Source organism: Phodopus roborovskii, unplaced genomic scaffold (genome assembly GCF_943737965.1).
Source record: "Phodopus roborovskii unplaced genomic scaffold, PHOROB, whole genome shotgun sequence".
In the NCBI taxonomy this organism is placed as follows: Eukaryota; Metazoa; Chordata; class Mammalia; order Rodentia; family Cricetidae; genus Phodopus; species Phodopus roborovskii.
This window is the reverse complement of record NW_026126616.1, coordinates 3,102,312-3,124,806: the sequence shown is the minus strand read 5'-3', so window position 1 is coordinate 3,124,806 and position 22,495 is coordinate 3,102,312. Positions and strand designations below refer to the sequence as shown.

Sequence of the window (22,495 nt, the reverse complement as noted above, 5' to 3'; positions counted from 1 at the left end):
CACCTTGGTCATATATTTAGCCTGTGACACTGGGCTCTGTCAACTTATCCTCTGGATTTTAGTCTCCTAAGAAATAAGGCTGTTAGAAAAGTTTGGAATTCTAAATGGGAACAACCTCCGTTTTGGAAAGCCCAAGATACTTACGTGCTGTGGAAGGGTCAAGTGCATGAACCACGCTCTGTCTTCCCTGCAGAGGAGACAGCTCTGCAAATCATCAAGTCCCTCCAGTCCCAGGTGGGCAGGGTGTCCTCTGCGACCTCTCCAACCCCCGCCAGAGGACCTATGAGCAGATACCTCCTCAGAAGGACGGGGACCCAGTCCAGAAAGCTCCCCAAGAAAGAATACTGTCAAATTTGCTTCCACCTGAAAAATAATTTAGTCGAATCAAAAGATAAACAGAGACTGGGACAAAAAAAAATATTTGTAATTCTTCTGGCAGGTATACTTTTATTAATGTGAAGACCATGGCCAAGTATTAAAAATAGACCTAGGAGCAGCTATTGTTCAGAATCACTTTTGCCATGACATAGTTATCTTTGCCCAGCTGTCCTGTTAGTGGTTGTTGTAGTTCAAGGTAAGTTCCAGAGCTGGGGAGGTGACCCCATGACTTAGAGAACTTGCTGTGTAAGTTCTGAGGTCAAATGCTCAGAACCTGAGTCCAAACACCCAGAACACTTAGAACTCCAGCACTGTGGGACCCAAAGACGGGAGGAGAGTTGGAATTTACTGGCTACAAGCCTAGCTCTGGGTTTGCTGAGAGACCCTATTTCTAAGGAATATAACTACCTAGCAAATTTGAAGCCGGCCTGAGTTACAAGCGGTCCCATCTCAAAACAAACAAATAAACAAGTCACAACTATCCATCATCCCCTTCCTGTGCAGCCATCCCGGAGTGTGCGGCCTTGCTCTGCCCAGAAAACTCCAGGTGCTCACCTTCCAGCAAAGATGAAACCAAACTCAAGTGCAAGTGCCTTCCCAATTATGAAGGTGACGGCCAACACTGCAGGCGTGAGTAGGACTCCATTCTGTTTGTGTGTCTGTGCAGTTCGTGCTGAAAGTTTGATGGTCTTCTCAGTCTGCGGTCAAGCACGCGCAGAGGTCATGTCAGCACAGTATTCAGTTACGGTCCCTAACGTTGCTGTGTGCATCTGCCTGGTAGAAGGGGTGACTGATGGGATGGAAAGCTGTATGTCCTCCTGACCACCTCTGGCACATTGCTCTCCCCTCCAACTCTGAGCGTGCCAAGCGCCTCTCACTGTCTCTTGTCTCTTGTCTCTCAAGCCGTCAACCCCTGTTTAAAAAACAGCTGCCACCCTCACGCGAGTTGTTCCTTCCTGGGACCGAATCAGCACAGCTGCTCGTGCCAAAAAGGCTACCATGGAGATGGCCAAGTCTGCCTTCCCGTAGACCCCTGCCAAACGAACTTTGGAAACTGCCCTACAAAGTCTACAGTGTGCAAATATGACGGGCCTGGACAGGTGAGCCAAGAACACAGGGAAATGAGCTCAAGTAACCCAGACCACTGGGCACCTGTGTCTTCCGGCCTTCGTGTTCCGGTCCCCCACGCTCGATTTCGTGTTGCTCTCCAGGCAGTCCTTGTTACGCCCAGTACCTGATCACCAGGCTTCCCTAAGCTACCCATCCTATAAACTCCGCATTCCCAGTTCCACCCCCACGCCACCCCCAGTCAACACTTATGTGCCCCGTGTTCTCCCCAGACTCCATCCCATGAGGAGACTGACAAAATACAGAATTCAAGATTAGACTAGATCAGTTTAACCAAAGTCATGTGAATGCGGTCGACATCAACCGTCAACTCTCTGATCTTGGTAATGTCTTCTTAGATTAAGGGAACCCAAAAAGATGGGAACTGTGCAAAGCCAGCTGCACTGACAGCTTGTGGGGACTGAGGATATCATGAGGCAGGATGGCATCCCTTTGAAGTGTGCTATGATCTTGAGTGATCAAAACCCTGCCCTGGCCTAGAGGGCTTTACAGAGGAGGCAAGAGCCCTTACAGACTTGTCCCTCAAGTATTTGGTGGACGCTGCTGACTGTGGCCATGACTGCACCTCATGTCCATGTGGAAGATTTCTACACAGGATGAAGAAAAAGCTCAGGGGGTAACCCAAGCACAGGGACCCCAGGGGAAATGTTCTCAGATTCTACAGAGAATCTGCTCTGTCTCCCCTCTGAGGAGTCACTGTATCACACAGCACTGGCCACACCGAATTCATAAAAACTCAAGGGACTAAAAGGCCTCTGTGGGAAAACCCATGTTATGCCATGAGTGTCAGAAATCATCCCTGAGGCAGACTTTGGGGGCTTAGGAAGCCTCTGTTCCTCACATTCAAGTAGGACATTGCTTCACCTCAGGACTTTTAACCTCAGTGTTGGGCGTATTTTGAATTGCATCATTCTTGTTGGATAGCGTCCATCACAGCATCTCGGTCCTAGTATGTCAAGTCTCTTCTGTGACGGTGCAAAGTCTCTGTAGATATTGTCCAGGTCTCCTCCTCCACTGAAAACGGTATTCTGAAGGAATAATGCCTCCCATCTGAGTGGCAACCTCTATTGCTCTATAAGTTGTCTAAAGGGAATCATCTGTGGGGTTAAGTTTCAGAAAGCAACAAAACTAAAAATGCAAACTTTACAAACAAGGGATATGAGGTTTCTAACAGGGTAGAGATCAAGCCATGATTTCAATTTCTGGGAACTTGGACAAGTGTCCTGTGTAAGCCCACACTTCAGTCCTGTTCACTATCAGCTTTTGTGGGGGAATGCACACATGGATTAAGGGACAGCAGCTGATGAGGCCAGATGGGATCCAATTTGGTTTTCTCTCTCCATCTCTTCAAGTCTCACTGCGAGTGTAAAGAACATTTCCACGATTTTGTACCTGGAGTGGGGTGCAGCATGACCAACATCTGTCAATCAAACAACCCGTGTCATAAGAATGCAAACTGCAGCACAGTCGCACCAGGCCAAACCCGGTAAGCCTTCCCCATCTCACCTGGTCTGCCCCAGATGGTGGAAGAGGGAACCAATCGATGTGGTAATTTCCTTAAAGGAGAGGAAGCATCTCTCAATTGGCCCTGTATCCACTCTACCCCAGGTGGCAAGGGAGCATAGCAAGTATTCCCTGGATATGTTTAGCCAATGAGTCAGTCAGTTTCCATCCTGATGATGATGAGAATACTCTGAGCATTGACTTGGCCTGATAGTTGGGCTTAGAACCCTTAAGGGAAACCATTGCGCCTGAGGAAATAAATAGCTGTTGGGATTGCAGTTAGAGCACTAATGTACATGCCTCTTTCAATATTCCTGGGACAGTGCTTGAAAATGATACAGAATGAGATGGGAAAAGGTGAATAAGCGTGAGAGGTTATCTTCGGACACCAATTTTAGAAGAAGTTTACTAGGAAGGAAAACGTTTGTGTGTAAATTCCCAAGGCGGGGCCAACTTTCATTGTGGGAAGCGAATGGTGAGGAGAATTTAAGTGCCTGAGGTTAAGCTGAGCGCGGTGGTGCAGGTTGCTAATCCCAGCACTTGGTAGTCAGAGGCAGGCGGGCATCTGTATGTTTGAAGCATCCTTGTCTATATACCAAGTTCTAAGGTAGCCAGGGTGACTTAATTAGACCCTGTCTGGAAAGAAAGAAAGAAAGAAAGAAAGAAAGAAAGAAAGAAAGAAAGAAAGAGGGAGGGAGGGAGGGAGGGAGAGCGGGAGGGAGGGAAGGAGGGCAAAGTGAGTGAATGAGAGTGAGAGACTTGAGGTTAAATCATGGTTTTGGTGCCTATCCAGTGCATGTCCTTGAAAGGGGGCTACCACATGTCTGTGTACACAAAAGTGATGTCTACTCCACACAGCATCCAGAGTTACTAATGCCAATGAATAGCATAAAATGCAAATGCTTGTGGGCATTTTTTAAAGCCTTAAGACCGTGACAGGTATTTATACTCAGTAAAAATCCTATCCGCCAAAGAGGCCAGTAGGTTCACCTCTTTGCACCATGGGAAAACTGAGACTATTCAAGTCAGTTAACAATCACAAAGGCTTGGACTTCGGCCTGAGAGGTCTAAAGTAAAAATTAAAAATAGTTACGTCTCCTACATTCCTCAATGCTGAGGCCATTAGAACCGGATCCTCGCCTCCCCAGAAACAAACCATTGGCCTCATAAGGACTTGCAGAAAGAAACACCCTTAGGAGCTGGCAAGAGTTCCACATCGTGTCCTGGCAGTTGTCCTCAGATGCAGCCTGTGTGGCTTGTGCTGAGACTAAATCTCTGCGGTGATGATGACTGTATTACTCCAAAGAGTTACAGTCTTTAATTAGCTCCCTCTCCTTAACTAGTGTGGTGTGGGACTTAGCCAGATAAAGTGTCAGTACTGCTGGTAGGAAAGCAGGCAGAGAAGATGTAACAGCCCTTTAAAAGAAAACATAGTGTGGCATTGTGCAGCTCTGTCGAAGAATTTGGAAAGCTGGGGCAGGAGGCTTGAGAATTTGAGGCTAGCCTGGACTGCATAGTGAGAGCCTATTTGAAACATGTGTCGGTGTAGTGCTTCTGGGACTTAAGGCGGGCCCCAGAGAGAACTGTTTCCAGGGGCACTGCTGGGTTCATGAGAGTAGCTATTCTCTGGGATACAGCCCCAAACACATGGCCTCTGTGCTTGGTGGGAACCAACCAGCACCTCTGCAGCTCCTGGAGCCCGACTCTCTGGAAGGTTCTTCCATCCTCCTGTTTGGTTCCTCCTTCGTCTCCCGGATCCCAGGCAGTCAATCTCATCTTTCTACACGCTTCCTCCGTTTTAGCTGCAGACTCTTCTGAAAACGGTGGCAGGCGCAGACAGTGCTTCCTGATTCAGAGCCAAGGGCTCCATTTTCAGGGATTTCCAAGACTTGTTGACACCATGTTAGTAGTTGAAATTAGCAAAGGCACAATGACAAACCATGAGATCGCCAAATGCTGTCAATCGACGCTGTCTGGCCAGCCCCTTGAGAGGCAGCTGTTAGACATTTGCCAGCATGCCACAGATAGCACAACTTCACCTCTTTTTCCACATACGTGTACACACACACACACACACACACACACACGTGTCTGTATGTGTGCGTGTGTGTGTATGACTCAATTCCTACTTAGTAGGTGACTATTGACTAGGAATGCCCTAAAGTCCTGGCCCCTGTTCTACATTCTAGAATGACCACACGTGAACAAAGACACTCAAAGCCTTTGCTCTCGCTGGAGAGGGAAGTAGATATTTATCACACAACCAGACTGACCAGGGGCTGCACAGTGGGAAGTCCCAGCCCTGGGAGCTTGAGGCAGCTGCATCTGTCTGTAGTCGGGGAGTGATGAGCACTGTGCCCAGCCCCTTCCCCTTTTTGTTCAGTCCAGGGTCCCAGTGTGGTCACTCACAGTTAAAGTGGGTCCATTAACCTAATCTAGATAGTCTCGCCAAGGCAGGGCCATGCATTTGCCTCCAAGGTTGTTCCACAGCCGATCAAGCTGGCAATCCATTTTCACCATCAAGGGTAGCTTATTCTACACTGAGGCCCTTGGGTCTACATTTGTAGCAAACAATACAAGTCATTTATATGTGGATGGCATCTGGACTGCACTTTGGAAATTACTTCTACAAAGATATAGGAAGCTATCGTGTGCGTGCGTGCGTGCGTTACATTATCTAAACCTGTCTGGAAAGGCAACTGTAAACCTGTTTCAGCACTTGATGGCTCGCTAAGTCTATGCCTCTTCCTGGCCTCTCCAGTCCCATCCCCGTCATATTGGTCTCTTCACCTATAAACCCTGTGTAAAATAAAGCATCCGGCTGTGAACTCTCAGCTCCTGATGGCTCCAAGGCCCTGAGAATGTGACTTCCCCCTCTCTCCAGATGCACATGCCAGAAAGGTTACATGGGCGACGGCCTGACCTGCTATGGAGACATCATGGAGAGACTCAAAGAGTTAAACACTGAACCCAGAGGAATGTGGCAAAGAAGGCTGACCTCTTTCATCTCCATCCTGGGTACCAAGATCTCCTCCCCCAGCACAGTCCTCTCTCAGGCCAAGGCATCTGCAAGACACAAGCAGGCAAAGGGACAGACAAAGTTGGGACGCTGGGGCTCGCCCTTGTAGGGACAGGACACTCAGGGGATGGGGAGAGCAGGCGGCTGTCTCCAAGGAGACCGCATTGCAGACTAGCAATGCAAAGATTCGTAGGCAGAGAGCTAAGGCCAGGGCCATGGCATCACGCTAGATAGCAGACCAGCAATGAGAGCAAGAGGTACAGCCATTGGCGTAAAAGTCTGTTCCTTTTTTCCTTGACTTCCTGTGTTTTTCAAGGATGAATAAATGTTGGCAGAGAACTCTGAGACTAGAGTCACCTAAGGCCCCTGGTATTCATGTTCAGTGAGGAAGGTGCCATTTGAATTTTGAACAAATCTTGCTCCTGTTCACGCTTAACTGGAAGCTATTAACTAACCTATAGTAGTAACAGATCTTCTTGGAACCCTAGGCAGCATGATAGCACAAAACATGCCTATGCATCTACAGATGCCTTCTATAAACTATTTCCCCAAACCCTCTGAAGGACAAAACATTACAGCTGATCAGAGCACTGGATACGATCTCAATCAAGCATAAATTTGGCCAATCAGCAAAAATAAAAAACACAGAACTGACCCAACAGGAACCTTGAAATATCCGCATGTATGTTAGAATTGGCCAAGTATGCTAAAAACAATTTCCCAGAAAGAACACATTAAAGAAGTCAGCATCCTTGCAGACCAATGCCTTGTTCTCTGAATAATTTTAACTGTGTGATTCTCCACCCTTTGCAAGGCTTCCTAGCGAGAACCAGGTCCTGCAGACATGGCTCAGGCTTGAGAACAGCTTGCAGCAACTCTATCCTTCAGCTAAGTACTCCCAGGACATTAAATGAGAGCAGAAGGAGGTGCAGGGTGTCCTTTGAAAACTGGACCCCACACACAAACATTTTCCTAGACAGAGCCCCGTTGACCTTTCACCTTCCCCAGGCATCTTGCTCCTGTGTGAGAGCACAGAGTCTGGTGTAATACATCTCAGCATCCCCTGAGTGGGTGATGGAAACCAGCTGGCTATGGAACTTGCAAGTCTCAGAGCAGAATGTAAATGTAAGGTCCTTCGTTCAAATATTCTGCTTTTAACACAACAGTAAGTCTGTCGTGGGCTCCTCTGAGCTGGCCTTGGATGGACCCAAGAGCTTGGATGGACCCTTACACAAGGATATGAGCAGCTCAGCCAGACAGGTCAGGGACCGCGGGGCTGTCTGAAGACTGCCACACATCTGGAAAGTCACAACTAAGTCTGCTGGGAAAGTTAAAAAGTTCTGGGAATGTGTAAGCCAGCACATCACAGTACTGAGAGCCTCCGTTTACCAAGGGCATCACAGGACACAGAGAGCAGAGAAGGCCCAACACAAGACCCTCTGAATGTTTAACTCCCCATGTGCATCTGATCCACATGACATTTTCTCTTGTGTGTTTGGACTCTTAAGACAGAACTTATGGCTGGCCACTGAGCAACCTGGGGCCATTCACTGTGCTGCTCCCCTCAGACAAGGGACTAAAAGGCTTCGATGTAAGTATCTAAAATAACCCCATCTGAGGAGCCAATATAAAATGCCTTAGCAGGCAGTATTTTATGTAAAGAAGGTGGATGTTGCTGGTTGTTTTTACTCTTTGGGGGCCTGCCACCCAGCTCCCAAATAAATTACACGTGGAGTTGTATTCTTACTTATAAGTGTTTGGCCTTAGCTTGGCTTGTTAGTAGACAGTTTTTCTTAAATTATTGTGTCTACCCTTTTGCCTCCAGGCTTTTATCTTTCTCTATTTCTGTATACTTTTTTCTTTTCTTTTCTTATTTTACATCTTTCTCCATGCCTCACTATGTAGCTGGGTGGCCGGGTGGCCGGGTGGCTGGCCCCTGGGATCTATCTTCCTTGACCTTTTCCTGCCCGGTTTCTCTTCCTATCCTTTCTCCCACCTTGCTATTGGCTGTTCAGCCCTTTATTAGACCAAGCAGCACAGCTTCACAGAGTTAAACAAATGCAACATAAAAGAATGCAACACATCTTTGCATCATCAAACAAATGTCCCACAGCATGAACAATTACAACATACCTTAAAATAATAACCTGTAACAGGTGAGTATCTTAGTTACTGTTCTATTGCTGTGAAGAAATACCACAGCCAAGGTAACTTATAGAAGAAAGCATTTAATAGAGGACGGGCTCACGATTTCAGAGGGTTAGTCTGCGGCCAATGGGAACAGGGAGGCACGGATGATGGAGCAGTAGCTAAGAGCTTACGTCCTGATCCATAGAGTGGGCAGAGAGTGAGCACAAGCAGGCACGAAAGGGGAGGGGAGGGGGAGGGGGAGGGGAGGGGGAGGGGGGAGGGGAGGGGAGGGACGAGACTGGTGCTGGCATAGGCTTTTGAAACCTTAAACAAGGTCACACCTCTTGATCCTTCCTAGACAACCTGCCAACTGGAACCCAAACATTCAAACACATGAGCCAATGGGGATCATTCTCACGCAAACCTCCGCAATCCACTCACTGGCCCCAGTAGGCCTGTAGCCCTACCACAACGCAAACCGCATTTGGTTTAGCTTCCATAGTCCCCATAGTCTACAACAGTCTCAACACTTTGAAAGTCCAACGTCTCCTCTGAGACCCAAGGGAACCTCTTCACTGTAAACCCTTGTAAAATCAAAAGGCAAAGCATATACTTCTAACACACAAGGGAAGAAAGAGACAGAGTGAAGAAATACCGGACCAAAGCCGGACTGAAACCCTGCAAGGCAAACTCCAAATCCGACTTTCCCGTCTCGCGTCTCGCACTCCTTCTAGTTCGGTTCACTGCAGCACACTCCTCTTCCTTAGGCTGATTCTGTGTGGGTCTGCGGCTCCCTGGGGCCGGTATCCCAGTGCTCTGGCGTCTCCAACTTCTGGGTGTCTCCCGCACAACCCAGGCTTTTGCCTCCACGTTCCCACATAACGGCCTCTCTGGGACTCCGTGGCTGTTTCCTTAACCACGGAGGAAGATTCCACAACCCTTTACGCACGCACGCACGTTCCCCTCCTTCAATCACATTTGCACGGGCTTTGATTTGTTGATGGCTTCCTTTGCTGCTTGTTGATCCTTTCCTTTTCATAGCCTTCAGGGTTAGCTGGGTGAAATCATACCCTGAGGACGTCACTTCCTTTATTCCACTCAGAATTCAGCATCAGGCTCTTCCTTAACTTTTTATCTCTTTGAGAATAAGACTTTGCTGCAGCATGGTGGCCACTCTTCTTTAAACCACCACAGTTTAACTTTGTTTTAAATTAACACATAATCATTGTAAAATATTTCTCATATACATATACATATATATGTTCATTTCTTTGTGCTGTTGAAGTTCACACTTCACTGTTGCAGTACTTTCTAGAACACAAGCTTCCCTAATTTATAGACACTATTACATGTCCTAGAACACCAAAGTTCATTCCTCTTGTCTGACTGAATTGTGGCATGCATTATCTCCTCTCCCTTCGATGCTTTCTTGCCTCTAGTGACCACTACTGCTACTATTATTCCCTTCTTAGCAGTCAACTCTTTTCTCATCCACACGTGGACGACAACATGTACCATTTAATAAACCTCTGTGAGTGAAACCGCCCTAACAAAAAAAGCACGCAAATAATAAAAGCGCACATCAATTTAGTTTCTCCAAATGAAAGAACTTGTGTGTCTGGCAAGACCATCACCAGCACGCTACAATTCCATCCTCTAACCATTCACTCTCCAAAAGGTCCCTCAAAGCTTATAAGCATCCAGTGCTGTGAGAATACAGTTTGTGTAATGCAAAGCTGCTCATTCCCACAGAAAGGATGAGACTAGAACACTAGCTGGGTATTTGTTGGCCTCGGGAATGGTCATGGTGACAGGGGACAAGGAGAGAACCTTACTCTTCAATGTGCACAGCTGCTGTCTGATATGTCATGGAGAGGGAATGAAACCTGTTGCTGGAGGAGGTGATAATAGCAACACTGTAGTTCTATTTGATCTAACATAACTAATGTTTACCCAGTTTACATAAAATAGGCTCTTCTTCATCCAAGACGTTCTCTGATGATAATTTTTGCTACCTTAAATTTAAGTCCGTACATAAAAGGCTCTTCAAACGGATATACCATTCGCCGTTCATCCATCTCAGATGTATGTGTTTACCGGTGACCTTCAGAGATGCCCTGTGTCTCTTCTGCTGCAGAGAAAGGACAATGTCACAAACCTTCATCCTAGGCGCTTGGGGTGGAGGGGTCCTCCCCTTTAATATATAAAGATTTACAGAACCCATTTAAAAAGTATCTGTTGATTGTTGACTATGGAGTAATACCAAAAACGCAGATTTGGTCCCAAACGTTTACTATTCAAAAGCACCACCGTTCCATTCTACTTGCTTTTTATTTTTGACTGTTTACTACTAAATAAGTGCACCTTTTTAAAGCCTAGGGCGGTGCACACCTATAATTCCAGCACTCTGGCTACCATCTCTTTCCATAAAAACAAAACAAAAACAAAAAAGGAGAATATTTCATTCTGGCTCTTATTATTTGTGCCTGATGTCCTCTTTCTCCTCTGGCAGCCACTGTTGGGCTCTACATACCATATCAGTCCCAGGGCAAGGCATCCTCTGGTGTCTGCCGGTGCACAGGCCATCAGCTCTGACTCTGCAGGTCCCATTCTCTTTGAGGCGTGTGCTCACCTGAAACATCATCTTTGTCTGAGAGAGTCCTGGAGAGCACTCTAGCTTGGGTATCTTTGGTGATGAATGAGGCATGTATTATAACACTCATTTTCTTCGAGTGTCATCCCAGCCGGCTCTCTTTCCTTAGGCAAAGGAGTTACTGATGGACCACGAGGCCGCTCGATACTTTGTGAAGCTCCACATCATTGGCGGGCAAATGGGCACAGAGCAGATGAATGACACAGACACCTTCTACACACTGACCGGAAAATCAGGGGAGATCTTCAACAGGGATAAGGTCAGAATTTCTTTAAGTTTCATTCCTATGACAACACCAGAGCAAACTGTTACAGAAAGGGGACGATGGTGTCTGGTTTGGGTCTGGCTTGAGTCAACAAACGCATGTATTGTGCACCTTCTTTGTGCAACCTTCCTAATGCTGCAAACCTTTAATACAGTTCCTCATACTGGGGTGGCCCCTCAACCACTGATACTTCATAAATGTAATTTTGCTACTGTCATGAATTGTAATGTCTATCCGATATGTGACTCGTGTGAAAGGGGTCATGCACCACAGGCTGAAAACAACTGTATCAAAGCAACAATCTATTGAATTGTTACACCCTAGTGAGACTTGCAGCTCAAACTTTGCATGTGATACTCATCAGTGACATCATACCCTATCTCATTTGAACTCAGTAGGGACCATGCAAGGTGGGTCCAGCACACATCTTCATCCTTATGTAAGATCATGTAATTTTTCCAAAGTCTCACAGCAATAGGACTTCTGACTTCTAATCCCAGAATTGGTCTTCCAAGAACACATGTTAATTTTATTTTATTACCATATTAATTAAATTTTATTTCCTTTTTTTCTCTTTGTGAAACTGTAGGACAATCAACTAAAACTCAAACTTCATGGAGGCAAAATGGTGAAAATTATCCAGGGGGACATAGTTGCTTCAAATGGGCTTATACACATCCTGGACAGGGCCATGGACAAGATAGAGCCCACCCTCAAGAGCAACCCCCAGGTGAGACAAGTCAAGTACCAGTAAGGCCAGCCCAGGGCCACCTTCGCTGATGCCTGGAGACTCACATCCAAGAGAAAAGTGTTTGCCATCCCTTAGCCTTCATTTTACAAGAAGGGTCTCCAGGATGACTTTTAGCTTTTAGTAGACTTCTGAGTGTTGCTCCAGAGGGAAAGGGAGATATACTAGGAATGTTTTCATGGGTGGTTTTTTAACCTCACTTATGGCCATATCAGACGACTCAGCCTGATGTCCAGTTGCCAAGGCAGCTCACTCCCTGTACTTCATGGAGGGCAGTCATGGTCGTAACGAATTTCTTCTTCCTGACCCTCATGGTGTGGCCAGAGACTGCTGTAGAATGCCCGTATTTGGATGACTGATCAAGTCAAAGCAGTTGTATAATGCATAGCTGTAGATCCGGTCCTTTTATGCATGTTCATACTTTTATATTACCTCTGCTATGCCTCTTCACACTAAGGGTCACATTCCCCAAACCATTTTATGAAACCATTTTATGATTTTCTTACTGACTTTTCAGCTAAATTTCTCTTTTCAGCAAACCGTAATGGAAATACTACAACCAAGATACAGCAAGTTCAGATCTTTGTTAGAGGTATGCCCCTTTCATACATTTCAGAAGGAAAAGAGTCTGGTTAAGTTCTTTGTAAAGTCAGACACCAACTTCAAGTATTTTCTGGAAACTCCTTCAAAGGTTATTTTGAATGAACAAAAATAAAAACTCTAATTTCTCAAATGCAGGCAACCAGTGTCGGACAGGCCCTAGATGAAGGTGGCCCATACACCATTTTTGTTCCAAGTAACGAAGCACTGAATAACATGAAGGCGGGCACCATTGATTCTCTCCTTTCTCCAGAGGTAGAGTATCCATACTCTGTCCGCTCTAACGTCCTTTGGACTAAAAATAAGTAAACAAGTAAACAAACAAGCAAACATATTCAGTTCCTTACCACTTTAAAGTCATCTAGAGAACTGCACTTTCAGTCAGCCATTTAGGGCCCGACCTGGACTAAAGAACCAACCGTCACTGAACCAATTGTCCAAGAACCAAGTGTCACTATTAGATGCCCTTTGCTTTGAGCTCCCTTCTCTTTGCAGTGGCCCTTCCCTTCTCTACCATAGTTTCCAGAGCTGTCATATTCCCCCTGGAGAGGAGATCACGGATTCCTTTATATCAAGGTCAAGGTTAAAATGATTTGAAATCACCTCTCGGACCTAACAGACAAGATCTGAAGAGATAAATAAATGCCCATGGATTTTTTTTTCTCTAAAATGGCAATCAAATGGGACAGTTTGATGGTTACAAATTTGTTCTGTGACTTTCCAGAGACTGTGCTGCCGTCTTAGCCATGGGGCAAGGCTATGACGATTACTGACGACACAGAATGTGGGAGGTGGGAGCCAGCCAGTGACTCCAGGCTCCAGTGTGGTCAGGGATCATCTGTAGCACTTGTCAAGCAATCAAGCCTGCGTCCTGGTCCCAAATATTGTGTTCCGAGCCACTGAAGTGAGACTGAGGGACAGACTTGCCGGCACACGCCCACTCTAACACAGGTGTCTCAGCCACACTGCTGTGGTGAGCCATGAATCCTTTTTGCTCTATGGATTCATCAATACAGTCCTTGCTGTTACACATACCAACAAGGACCTCTTGCATTCTGAAAATGTTAAAGGGTGAAAGACATAGACACACAGAAAGACACACACACACACACACACACACACACACACACACACACACGAGACAGAGACAGAGAGGGAGAGAGAGGGGGCTCACTTCCTAGTACCACACATAGACAGTTCCCATTCTCCATTTCATTCAGGCCAGGACCCCATGCCCAGGGAACGACCCCGCCCACAGTTAAGGCGGCGTTTTTTTCCACATTAATTAACCAATCAAGGCAATCCCCTCCAGGCACGACCCAAGACACATTTCCCAAGTGGTTCCAGATGCAGTCGTGTTGGCAATCACAGTGAAGTGAGATTGAGCCCCAAAGGGCAAGGGGCTCCTGAACGCTCCTGAGCATCCCATATCAAAGCGTGTCCTGCCATTATGCTGGGTGACACCAATGGCCCTGTCTAGACGGGGCTGAGACACGCAGTAACCAGAGATTGACCCCCATGTTCCTTTCGCTCTTCTCTTCCTCGTGACATGGACCCAACACCAACCAGACTTTAGAAGTTGACTCTCCCACTGAGAGATCTTTTTTCCAAACAGAAGCAAAGCTATAGAGGAGATCCACACCAGTGCCTTTATTTTCCAGGAAAAGCAAGCCTTAGCAGCTAAGTGAGTCATTTAAGGTCACACAGGAGCTAAACGGATATTGCTACCCAGGCTTCTAAACTCAAGCTAAATGCTCTAACTAGCATACCACCTTTATTGGCACAAATGCTTGGACGGTGACTATAGTGTGTTCTCCATTCTGCCCAACCTGAGCACACGGTGATCATAGCTCAACATGGACATGCACAACGTGTCACTCAGAAATTGGCCATCTTGTCTTGGTTGGACATTTCTCAGCAATGTTCTCTCCATACCGCCCTCTCTGGTGCCACACATTGAAGCCTTCTCTTGCATGGCTTCCTCGGAGCCACTCCGTGGCTGAGACACAGAGGTTGACTTCTTCAAGGTGGCCCACCCAAGGGGAGGGGAGGTTTGAAAGTGAAGAGAGCAGCCAGACTGGACCAGACAAACTGAGATGTGTGGCCATTGCTTACAGGTCCTGACATCATGACCAAGTCAATGCCAAGAGGAGGCTGAGTGAGGGGAGCCCCAGGGCCAGCCTGAGCCTTGATGTGTAAGAACAGGTCTCCAGAAAGGAGAACTCCCTGGTAGTCATTAGGCTCTGGATCCGTAATCTTTGCCCGTCCAACTGTGCTACCACCCAGAATAACTCGAGGGCTGGGAAGCTTCTTATGACTCATTGAGTCAGTATAGAGGAAGATACCACTACCTCTGCCTTCTGCCCTGGGAAGGTGGCCTTGGGCTTCCCCATTCTCTAGGTTCCCTCCAGGACAACTGCCTGCAGTTCTCAGCGAAAGCACCAGAACCCTAGCTGTGATAGTGGCAGGGGGTACAATGCCATGGTTTGGTTAGATGCTTTCTTCCCTTGTAGCGCCAGTGTTTTGATGCAAGAGGAAACCTTGGCAATGTCTTGGAAGACGGGTGACTTCGTTTGAGAGAACAGGTTATCAGGGTCCTGAACACTCCTAAAATGTCAGTATGTGGCCTGACAAGCAAAGCTTGATTTACGGAGCAAGTTGGGAGTCATAAACAGAGGAACGTCATAAAAATTTGAAGATGTTAAATGTTCAGAGGGAAAGTTGAACAGAGCGGCCCAGAGTGTGGTTCATGCCCTGAGGAAGCTGTGTGGCTTGGAAGTGTTTTGATGCTCAGTATTATCACATGTAAAATGGGTTAAAGGTCGGCTCTACTCACAGGGATGCCGGGGTTACATAAAATGTGTGTGCTATATTCTTGGAACAGCCAAGAGATTTTATGAATGTCAGCTATCTGTGCATGGAATTTTTCTCATCTTTGGTTTCCCAATAAAGAGGTTGGGGCATTGTCTTTTATGATTACTATCCAAAGCCATTCATGTGATTGACTCTCAAAAAAAAAAAAAAAAAAAAAAAAAAAAAAAAAAGCACATAGAGTTTTCTTTGTTGATTGGCATATGCTATTGGTTCCTTTGCAGGGCTCTCGGAAACTTCTGGAACTCATCAGATACCACGTTGTTGCATTTATCCAGGTTGGTCCTATTCTTACTCCTACTACTTTACTCCTGCTTTTGAAATACCAGATTCTAGTCTTGAATTCCACTATGTTGGGGCTGGAGAAATATTTGTGACATTTACTAGCTTCAGTCTATTAACTGTTGCCGGTGTTATTATTATCAAAGGAATCCTTACAGCCACAAATGCTCGTGACATCAAAGCTACGGTTATGTAATCAATAGTAAAGGACTTTTTGCAGCAAGGATGGTGAGAAATGGGGACTCTGTGCATTGCTGCAGATGACTCTCTGGTCTCTTCCCACTGCAGCTGGAAGTGACCACCCTCATTTCGACACCTCACATCAGGACCATGGCCAACCAGATCATACAATTTAACGTAACCCGAAATGTAAGTGAGACGCGTATGGCTGACTCATGCATGTTTACTCTGATAATGTCTCTACACTTTCTCAGGCGTGAAGCCTTGACTTGTTAGGTAACATCTATGGGGATGTCCCCGTATATGCATGTGTGTACACATGGAGGACAGAGGCCCACCTTAGGTCTCACTCCATAGGTTTCCTCCCCTTTGAGAAAACATCTCTCATTGGACTGGAGTTTACCAAACAGACTAGGCTGGCTGGCCAGTGAGCCCCAGAAATCCACACGTCCCCAGTGTTAGAATCACAAGAGAATGCTACTGTGCCTCGCTTCTTAGAGCCAGGTCCTGGGGATCATGACTTACTACTTGAAAGCCAAGCACTTTACCTGCTGAGCTGTCTTTACAACTGCTCTACTCAGTTCTTTCAGCAAATGGCAGCTGAGAACCTACATGAGTAACAGTCTGGGTTAACTCAAGAAGAACAAAAGAAAGGCTATGTCCCAGAAGAGAAAATAGAATTTAACAACCCATTATCTGGCCAGTGAATTGCTGTTGCAATGAGTGTCAGTCAGAGGAGCTGTGACAGCTCGTAGCAGAGGAGTCTTGGAAAGGCAGGGGGTCGAGACTTGAAGGTGAGCAGAATGGGTTTGTCAAGATGAATAACGGGGGCCTGGGGGTCTGGGGTGGAAGTGTGAGAAGACTGAGGAGGGGCATGGTTTGCTAAGGAAATTCAGAGCGCGCTGTCTTGGGTGGCTAAGTCTGGGAGCAGAGAGAATGTCCCCTGTTGACTCCGTTGACTCAACCGTCTCCTGTTGGTTCAACACTACCCACTGTTGATGATGATGATGACGACCTCATCCATTCGGCAGACGTCTACCGAGTACCAATCTGTTCCAGGCACTGTCCTAGGTCCGGAAGAACACAAAAGCAAACTTTTGGTCTGCATGGAACTTCCATTCTAGTAAATAGGAAGATAGTCAATAAAGATGTTAAGGAAAAAAAGCTTACCTTATGAAGCAATGACACACACAAACAAGCAAGCAAACAAAAAACAGATACACTACCTAAGGAACAGTACTCAAGATTGACCTCTGACCTCTGTGTGCATAGGCATACATACAAAGAAAATAAATAATGATGGTGTCCTACACAGGCATGGTCAGGGATATTGTAAGAAGTAGTTGAATTGTGAATGCATTTTGAAGATAAACCCAACACGTGCATGCGTGCATGCGTGCATGCATGCTTGTGTGTGTGTGTGTGTGTGTGTGTGTGTGTGTGTGTGTGTGTGTGTTATTTTGTTGAGACAGGGTCTCACTGTACAGCGCTGGCTGTCCTGGAACTCACTAAGTAGATCATGTAGACCAGGCTGGCTTCAGACTCACAGAGATCTGCCCACCTCTGCCTCCTGAGTGCCTTGCAAATATATTTGAGGACTGAGAAAGCCAAGAATGACTCAGAGGCTTTTGACTTGGACAGCAAGAATGAAGTCACCATCGATCTGCAGGGGCAGCAGGTGTGGGAAAAGTGGAACTCAGAAATCTTGGCGAATTCACCCTTTTTTTGCCCTCCCCCCCCCCACTAGCTAGCTGCTAAGCAGCAGCATGTCTGTTTTTTGTCTGATGCATCCCCAGGGCCTAAAGCAGAGCTTATCTGATGCAATGAAGGTATTGAATAGACAGATCTTCACTTAAGAACTAAGAGGTAAAATAAGCAAGTGCTGTATGGAGTGGAAGTAGACAGGCCTCTGTCCTACCTCAGCGTGTGCAGGGACATCCCTGCCCAGGAAGGGACTCAGTTCACACTATCGTTTGCTGACTCACCAATACTGGCCTTCCCACAGCAAGTGATGTTGAGGGGTTCTAGAGATACCGTTACTGAGCACATCTGCCTGGGTATTGCTCCAGCTCCTGCCATCACAATGGAAGATGTCTATGCATCTTCTTCTTTCTTCAGGGACAGATCCTGGTAAACGATGTGGCAGTGGAAGAAACTGGGATCGTTGCCAAAAATGGCCGAATTTACACCCTGGCCGGAGTTCTTGTTCCTCCGACCATCGTCCCGATTCTTCCCCACCGATGTGACGAGACAAAGAGAGAAATGATATTGGTAAGGGGACTTGGGAAATTCGGGAACTTGGAGCTTGCACGTCCATTGAACTCAGGCAGCATTCTGTGCTCACAGTTCTGAGGAAGCTGAAACCACCCCATAAAAGTGAGTCTTTAGGAGGAGAAGGCAGCCACGAGCCAAGGTTCTGGTGGGATTTCTATCGGAGAGGATCTGAAGTTGTGCAGGGATCTTGGTGTGGCCGTAACAAATGACCATAGATGGCAGTCATTTGCTCTAGCATGTTTACAGATGCTAGCAATCTGAAATCAAATTGTCAGCAAGGCCACCCTGTCCTTGAGGGCTCTGAAATCCCAGGGCTCTTTTGTTATGTTCTCCAGGATGGTTTCAAATCCGTGTACCCTAAAGATCCTCATTCCTCTGCCGTGTATGTGTCTGGGAACATAAACACACGCCATCTCCCTAATCCCGAGCTTCTGACCATTCCCAGGAGTCCTGGGCACTCTCCATCTCGTGGCTTCACACTGCCATCTCTGTCCTCGCTCCCTGTGGCTTCGTTCTCCATGTTTGTAATGACAACGGCACTGGACTTAGGGGCTCCCTGACCCTTGTACATGTGCAGACTCTATTTCCACACAAAGTCGCATTTCGAGGTGTGGGGGGGCCATGCATTTGAGGAGAGCTGCTATTCTGCCTACTCAGTCACAGGGGTGGGGCCTGAGCAGCCTTGCCCACTGCCCCTCTTCGCAGGGGAACCAAAGACCTTGCAGGTAGACACTCTGGCCCGGTGACTCACTGCTCTTTCTATAAGTTGGTTTCTTCATGCACCTCTGTGCCCTCCGATGACCTTTCCTAATTCAGAATGAACTGTTCTGGCTCAGACGGTTTTAATCAAAGCACCCTTGACACCAATATTGCTCCATGGGCAATCTCTACCTTACTGTGGAATTATAAACCCGGAATTGCAGCAATAACAGTCTGAACCTTTCTTTGCAAGACATTTCATTTGAAGTAATTGATCTCACAGTATCTTCGGAACACAGGCACTGAATGAACAAGGGGGAAAAGCTCATAACTGTACTTTTTAATCTTTCTCCACCTCTTCCTGCTCTTCCCTCTCTCCTCCTCATCTTCTTGAATCGGGGTCTCAATATGTACTCCTTGAACTCCTGGATCGGCCGAGGAGGGCTGGGATTCCAGGCGCTTGCCAGCACACCATCCTGTCCTCCCCTGATGGAGGGCCAGGAAGAGCTAAGCATCTTCTCAGAATGGGGGCTGGTTTTCTGGTCCCAGAGTCCTTGACTGGTACAATGACTGGTTTGTTTAGGCTACTGAGCATAACTTCTGAAGGCCAGACGCCGTCTGGGAAATGTTACGCCACTCTGATCAGCTCTTCCTAAGAAGCGTTGAAACATGTACTCTCATAGCCAGCAATCTCCTTAGTTCCCTGTTTGGAAATAATCACCACGGGAACATTGCCTGGCTTAAGCCAGAGAGCGTGACCTCCCTACTAAAATCGGGACCTGAAACGCTGAGGAAGAGAATAGGATGCAATCACTCGATGTGCTCCTCGGAGCCTTCTACCACAGGCATCTCTGTCTGCTCAGAGAAAGAAGTTCGTCAAAGGACAAGGGCAGCCACACTGCTGGTCGTGTTGTGCCCCTGGGTGTTGTGGAGCTTGCTCCTTGTTGTTGTAAGGGGAAAACTCGAGATGTGGGATGGAATTACAGCCTAAAGAACTGTAGTTGGGAAGGGAGAAGAACTTTCTAGTAACCGCCTAAGAATGAACGCTTCCTCCACTGCTTAGCACCCACTCTTCCCTCTAGAGTTAAAGCCAGCCCCGCCTGCTCTGCTTAGTCGGTGTGGTTTGGGTTGGATATCTATCTTAACAGTCCAAGTGAATCCTTTAGGAAATACATACTTAGGTCTAGAAAGAGTAGACATGGTTGGAGCTTCCTACGATCTTTTTTTTTTTGGACATTCTCAGCATGGCAGCCTTCAGACATGTTAGGTTTGGACTTTAGATGTTCAATAAATAGCATTTTAAAAGTCAAGTCCCTGCAGGAAACCAACTTTATCAAGAGAACACAAACATGTGGATGCTGAGTAGCCAGGGATAAACGGTCACAGCAACCATGACCACAGGGCTAGGAATGAGCTACAGGGCTCCCAGCGAGAGTAGGAGCAGCAAGGGGGTGTGGTGGAGGGCTGTAGGGGCAGCATGCCAATCAGTGCAGAGCTTAGGGGCAGCATGCCAATCAACCAGCGTGGTGCAGAGGCAAGGAGGAAGTCCTTGATTTGCTCTCGTCCTGCAACAAGTACCTGCTGGTGCCCAAAGCCAACTGGAAGTTGGTCACAGCACCATACAGAGGATGTCAGGGGACAGATCTGGGGACGCACATCTTGTCCCTTCCTTCTCAAGTTAAAAACCAGCCTCCCCTCCCCACCCCCCAAGACTGAGGCCCTCACAGGGATGCCTGTGCTGACTATTGTTAACCTTTCAGGGCTCTTGTATGAGCTGCTCTCTGGTACGTTGGAGCAAATGTCCTGCCGACTCCGAGCCTACGGTGAGTGTGACAAGGCTGTTTCATGACCAAATTGTGCAAGCCCACTCTGTCCTTTCCCATCTTTTTCCATCCGCTTCCTTCTTTAAACCTGGCCAACTCAGCCACGGTGGGCGGAAGAGAGCCCACAGATCCATGCTTGGTTTCTAGCTGGCCCTGGTTATGTTGCTTAGCCCCTTTATCCTAATTTTCTTCCTCTGTAGATAACAAAAGGGTTAGTATAAATACAGTTTATAATATCCAAGAGCAAACAGCCTCTCTAAGAGCTTCCTCTCTAATTCCTCCTCCTAAATAAAGCCCAATGTTGGTATTTGCCTAACCGATCATAATTCTATAGGAATACACAAGAAGTAATCAGGAAAGATTACACACTTACAGTTAGACAAGGAAAGTAAGTCCCAAGTTAGGCACGCTGTACAATAGTGTCTAATGTCCTACATACTTCAAAAATGCTGAGACTATATTTTAGATGTTCTCCCCCACAAAGAAACACGAAGTGCACAAGACAACAATGACATTAATTAGCTTAAACATGTAATACCACACTGTACCTCATAAACATATTCGTTATTTGCCAGTAAGAATAAAAATAGGGACTGGAGAAATGGCTCTGTGGTTAAGAGCACTAACTGCTATCACAGAGGGCTTAAGTTCAGGTCCAGCACCCATATCAAGTGGCTCACGACCTCCTGGAACTCCAGCTCCAAAGGATCCAACACCCTCCATGTGCACTCACACTCAGACACATATACAGACAAATAATTTTTTAATTAAAATAATAAAGATAAATGTCAGAAAGTATGCTGAAACTATTTTAAACATTTTATGTTTAATTGAATTATTCACGTTTGTTGAAGTTGATCCTATCTTAAACACAGTGCTTGATTATGGGACAAATATAAGATATCATATTGATTTGGGTTTTCCTTAAGAAATTCAGATGGTGTGTGTGTGTGTGTGTGTGTGTGTGTGTGTGTGTGTGTGTATTGCAACTATACAGCAACCTGTAATTATATACCAACTACTCTGTTGGGAAAAGCAGTGTGGCAACATGCTCTAACACAAGAAGGGTGACAGAAAACTTCTGTCTTTTAAAAAAGACTTTCTCAAGCCGATTTCTGTGCTAGACTACATCATTATTGAAAACGGCAAGATCTTTAATACAGTCCTAGCATTTCCTAGTAGCAAATACTTAAAGCAGAACGTTAAACTGACGAAGGGTTGGGTGCTCAAGTGTCTGTTGTGCATAATGAAGCCATTTCCCACAAGTCCTTTGGGAAACTATTAACCAGGAACCAGGAGGAGAATAAGTTGGTGCCACCATGACAGCTAGATGACAGACATTGTCCTACCCACTCCATGCAGCAACCCTGGAGGATGAGTTACGTCTTCAGTTGCTGTGACAATATTCCCTGACAATTCATTTTGGCGCACAGTTCAAGGGCGCACAGTTCACCATGGAAGGGAAAGCATGAGGCTGCTTCCCGCATTGCGGCTGCAGTCAGGAAGCAGAGAGAGATGAAGGCTGGTGCTCGGCTGGCTAGCTTCCTCCTTGTTAAGTCATGGAAGGCTGCTGCCCCCATTCGGGATCTGTCCTTCCAGCTCCATTAAAGTAATCTAGATCCCTCAGAGGCACACCCATGGGCGCGTCTTCTAGATGATTCTAGGTCCTCTGGCTTTAACAATCAACACTGGCCATCAAACCTAGGAAGGACATGCGTCATCAGCATCAGTGCTGTGTGTGTAGGGGAGCAAGGTGAGGACATAAGGCTGACACGTGGTAGGATCAGGGTTATGCCTGTGAATCCGACACCATTGAGTTGGCCTCAAACTAAAGGGAAGGGAAGAGGGGGGGGGGTAAAAAGAAATGGGCCAGAACCATAAAAGCTCCTGAGGTCCTATGATCCACTCCAGTTAATTCCCTAAAATACTCTTTCCCTTGAGG

The 22,495-nt window shown here is 46.6% G+C and overlaps 1 protein-coding gene across 1 annotated transcript in view; it reads left to right on the top strand.

Moving 5' to 3' along the window:
* Stab2 (stabilin 2) overlaps positions 1-22,495 on the top strand; it is a 147,061-nt gene that overhangs the window by 29,994 nt on the left and 94,572 nt on the right. The window contains exons 7-19 of the mRNA XM_051206213.1: positions 883-1,008; positions 1,282-1,478; positions 2,859-2,992; positions 5,894-6,027; positions 7,537-7,619; positions 10,921-11,070; positions 11,666-11,806; positions 12,360-12,416; positions 12,563-12,679; positions 15,520-15,573; positions 15,866-15,946; positions 17,876-18,028; positions 20,491-20,553. Of these exons, the coding sequence (XP_051062170.1) occupies positions 883-1,008; positions 1,282-1,478; positions 2,859-2,992; positions 5,894-6,027; positions 7,537-7,619; positions 10,921-11,070; positions 11,666-11,806; positions 12,360-12,416; positions 12,563-12,679; positions 15,520-15,573; positions 15,866-15,946; positions 17,876-18,028; positions 20,491-20,553 (1,490 nt within the window). The remainder of the gene's footprint in view (positions 1-882; positions 1,009-1,281; positions 1,479-2,858; positions 2,993-5,893; positions 6,028-7,536; positions 7,620-10,920; positions 11,071-11,665; positions 11,807-12,359; positions 12,417-12,562; positions 12,680-15,519; positions 15,574-15,865; positions 15,947-17,875; positions 18,029-20,490; positions 20,554-22,495) is intronic.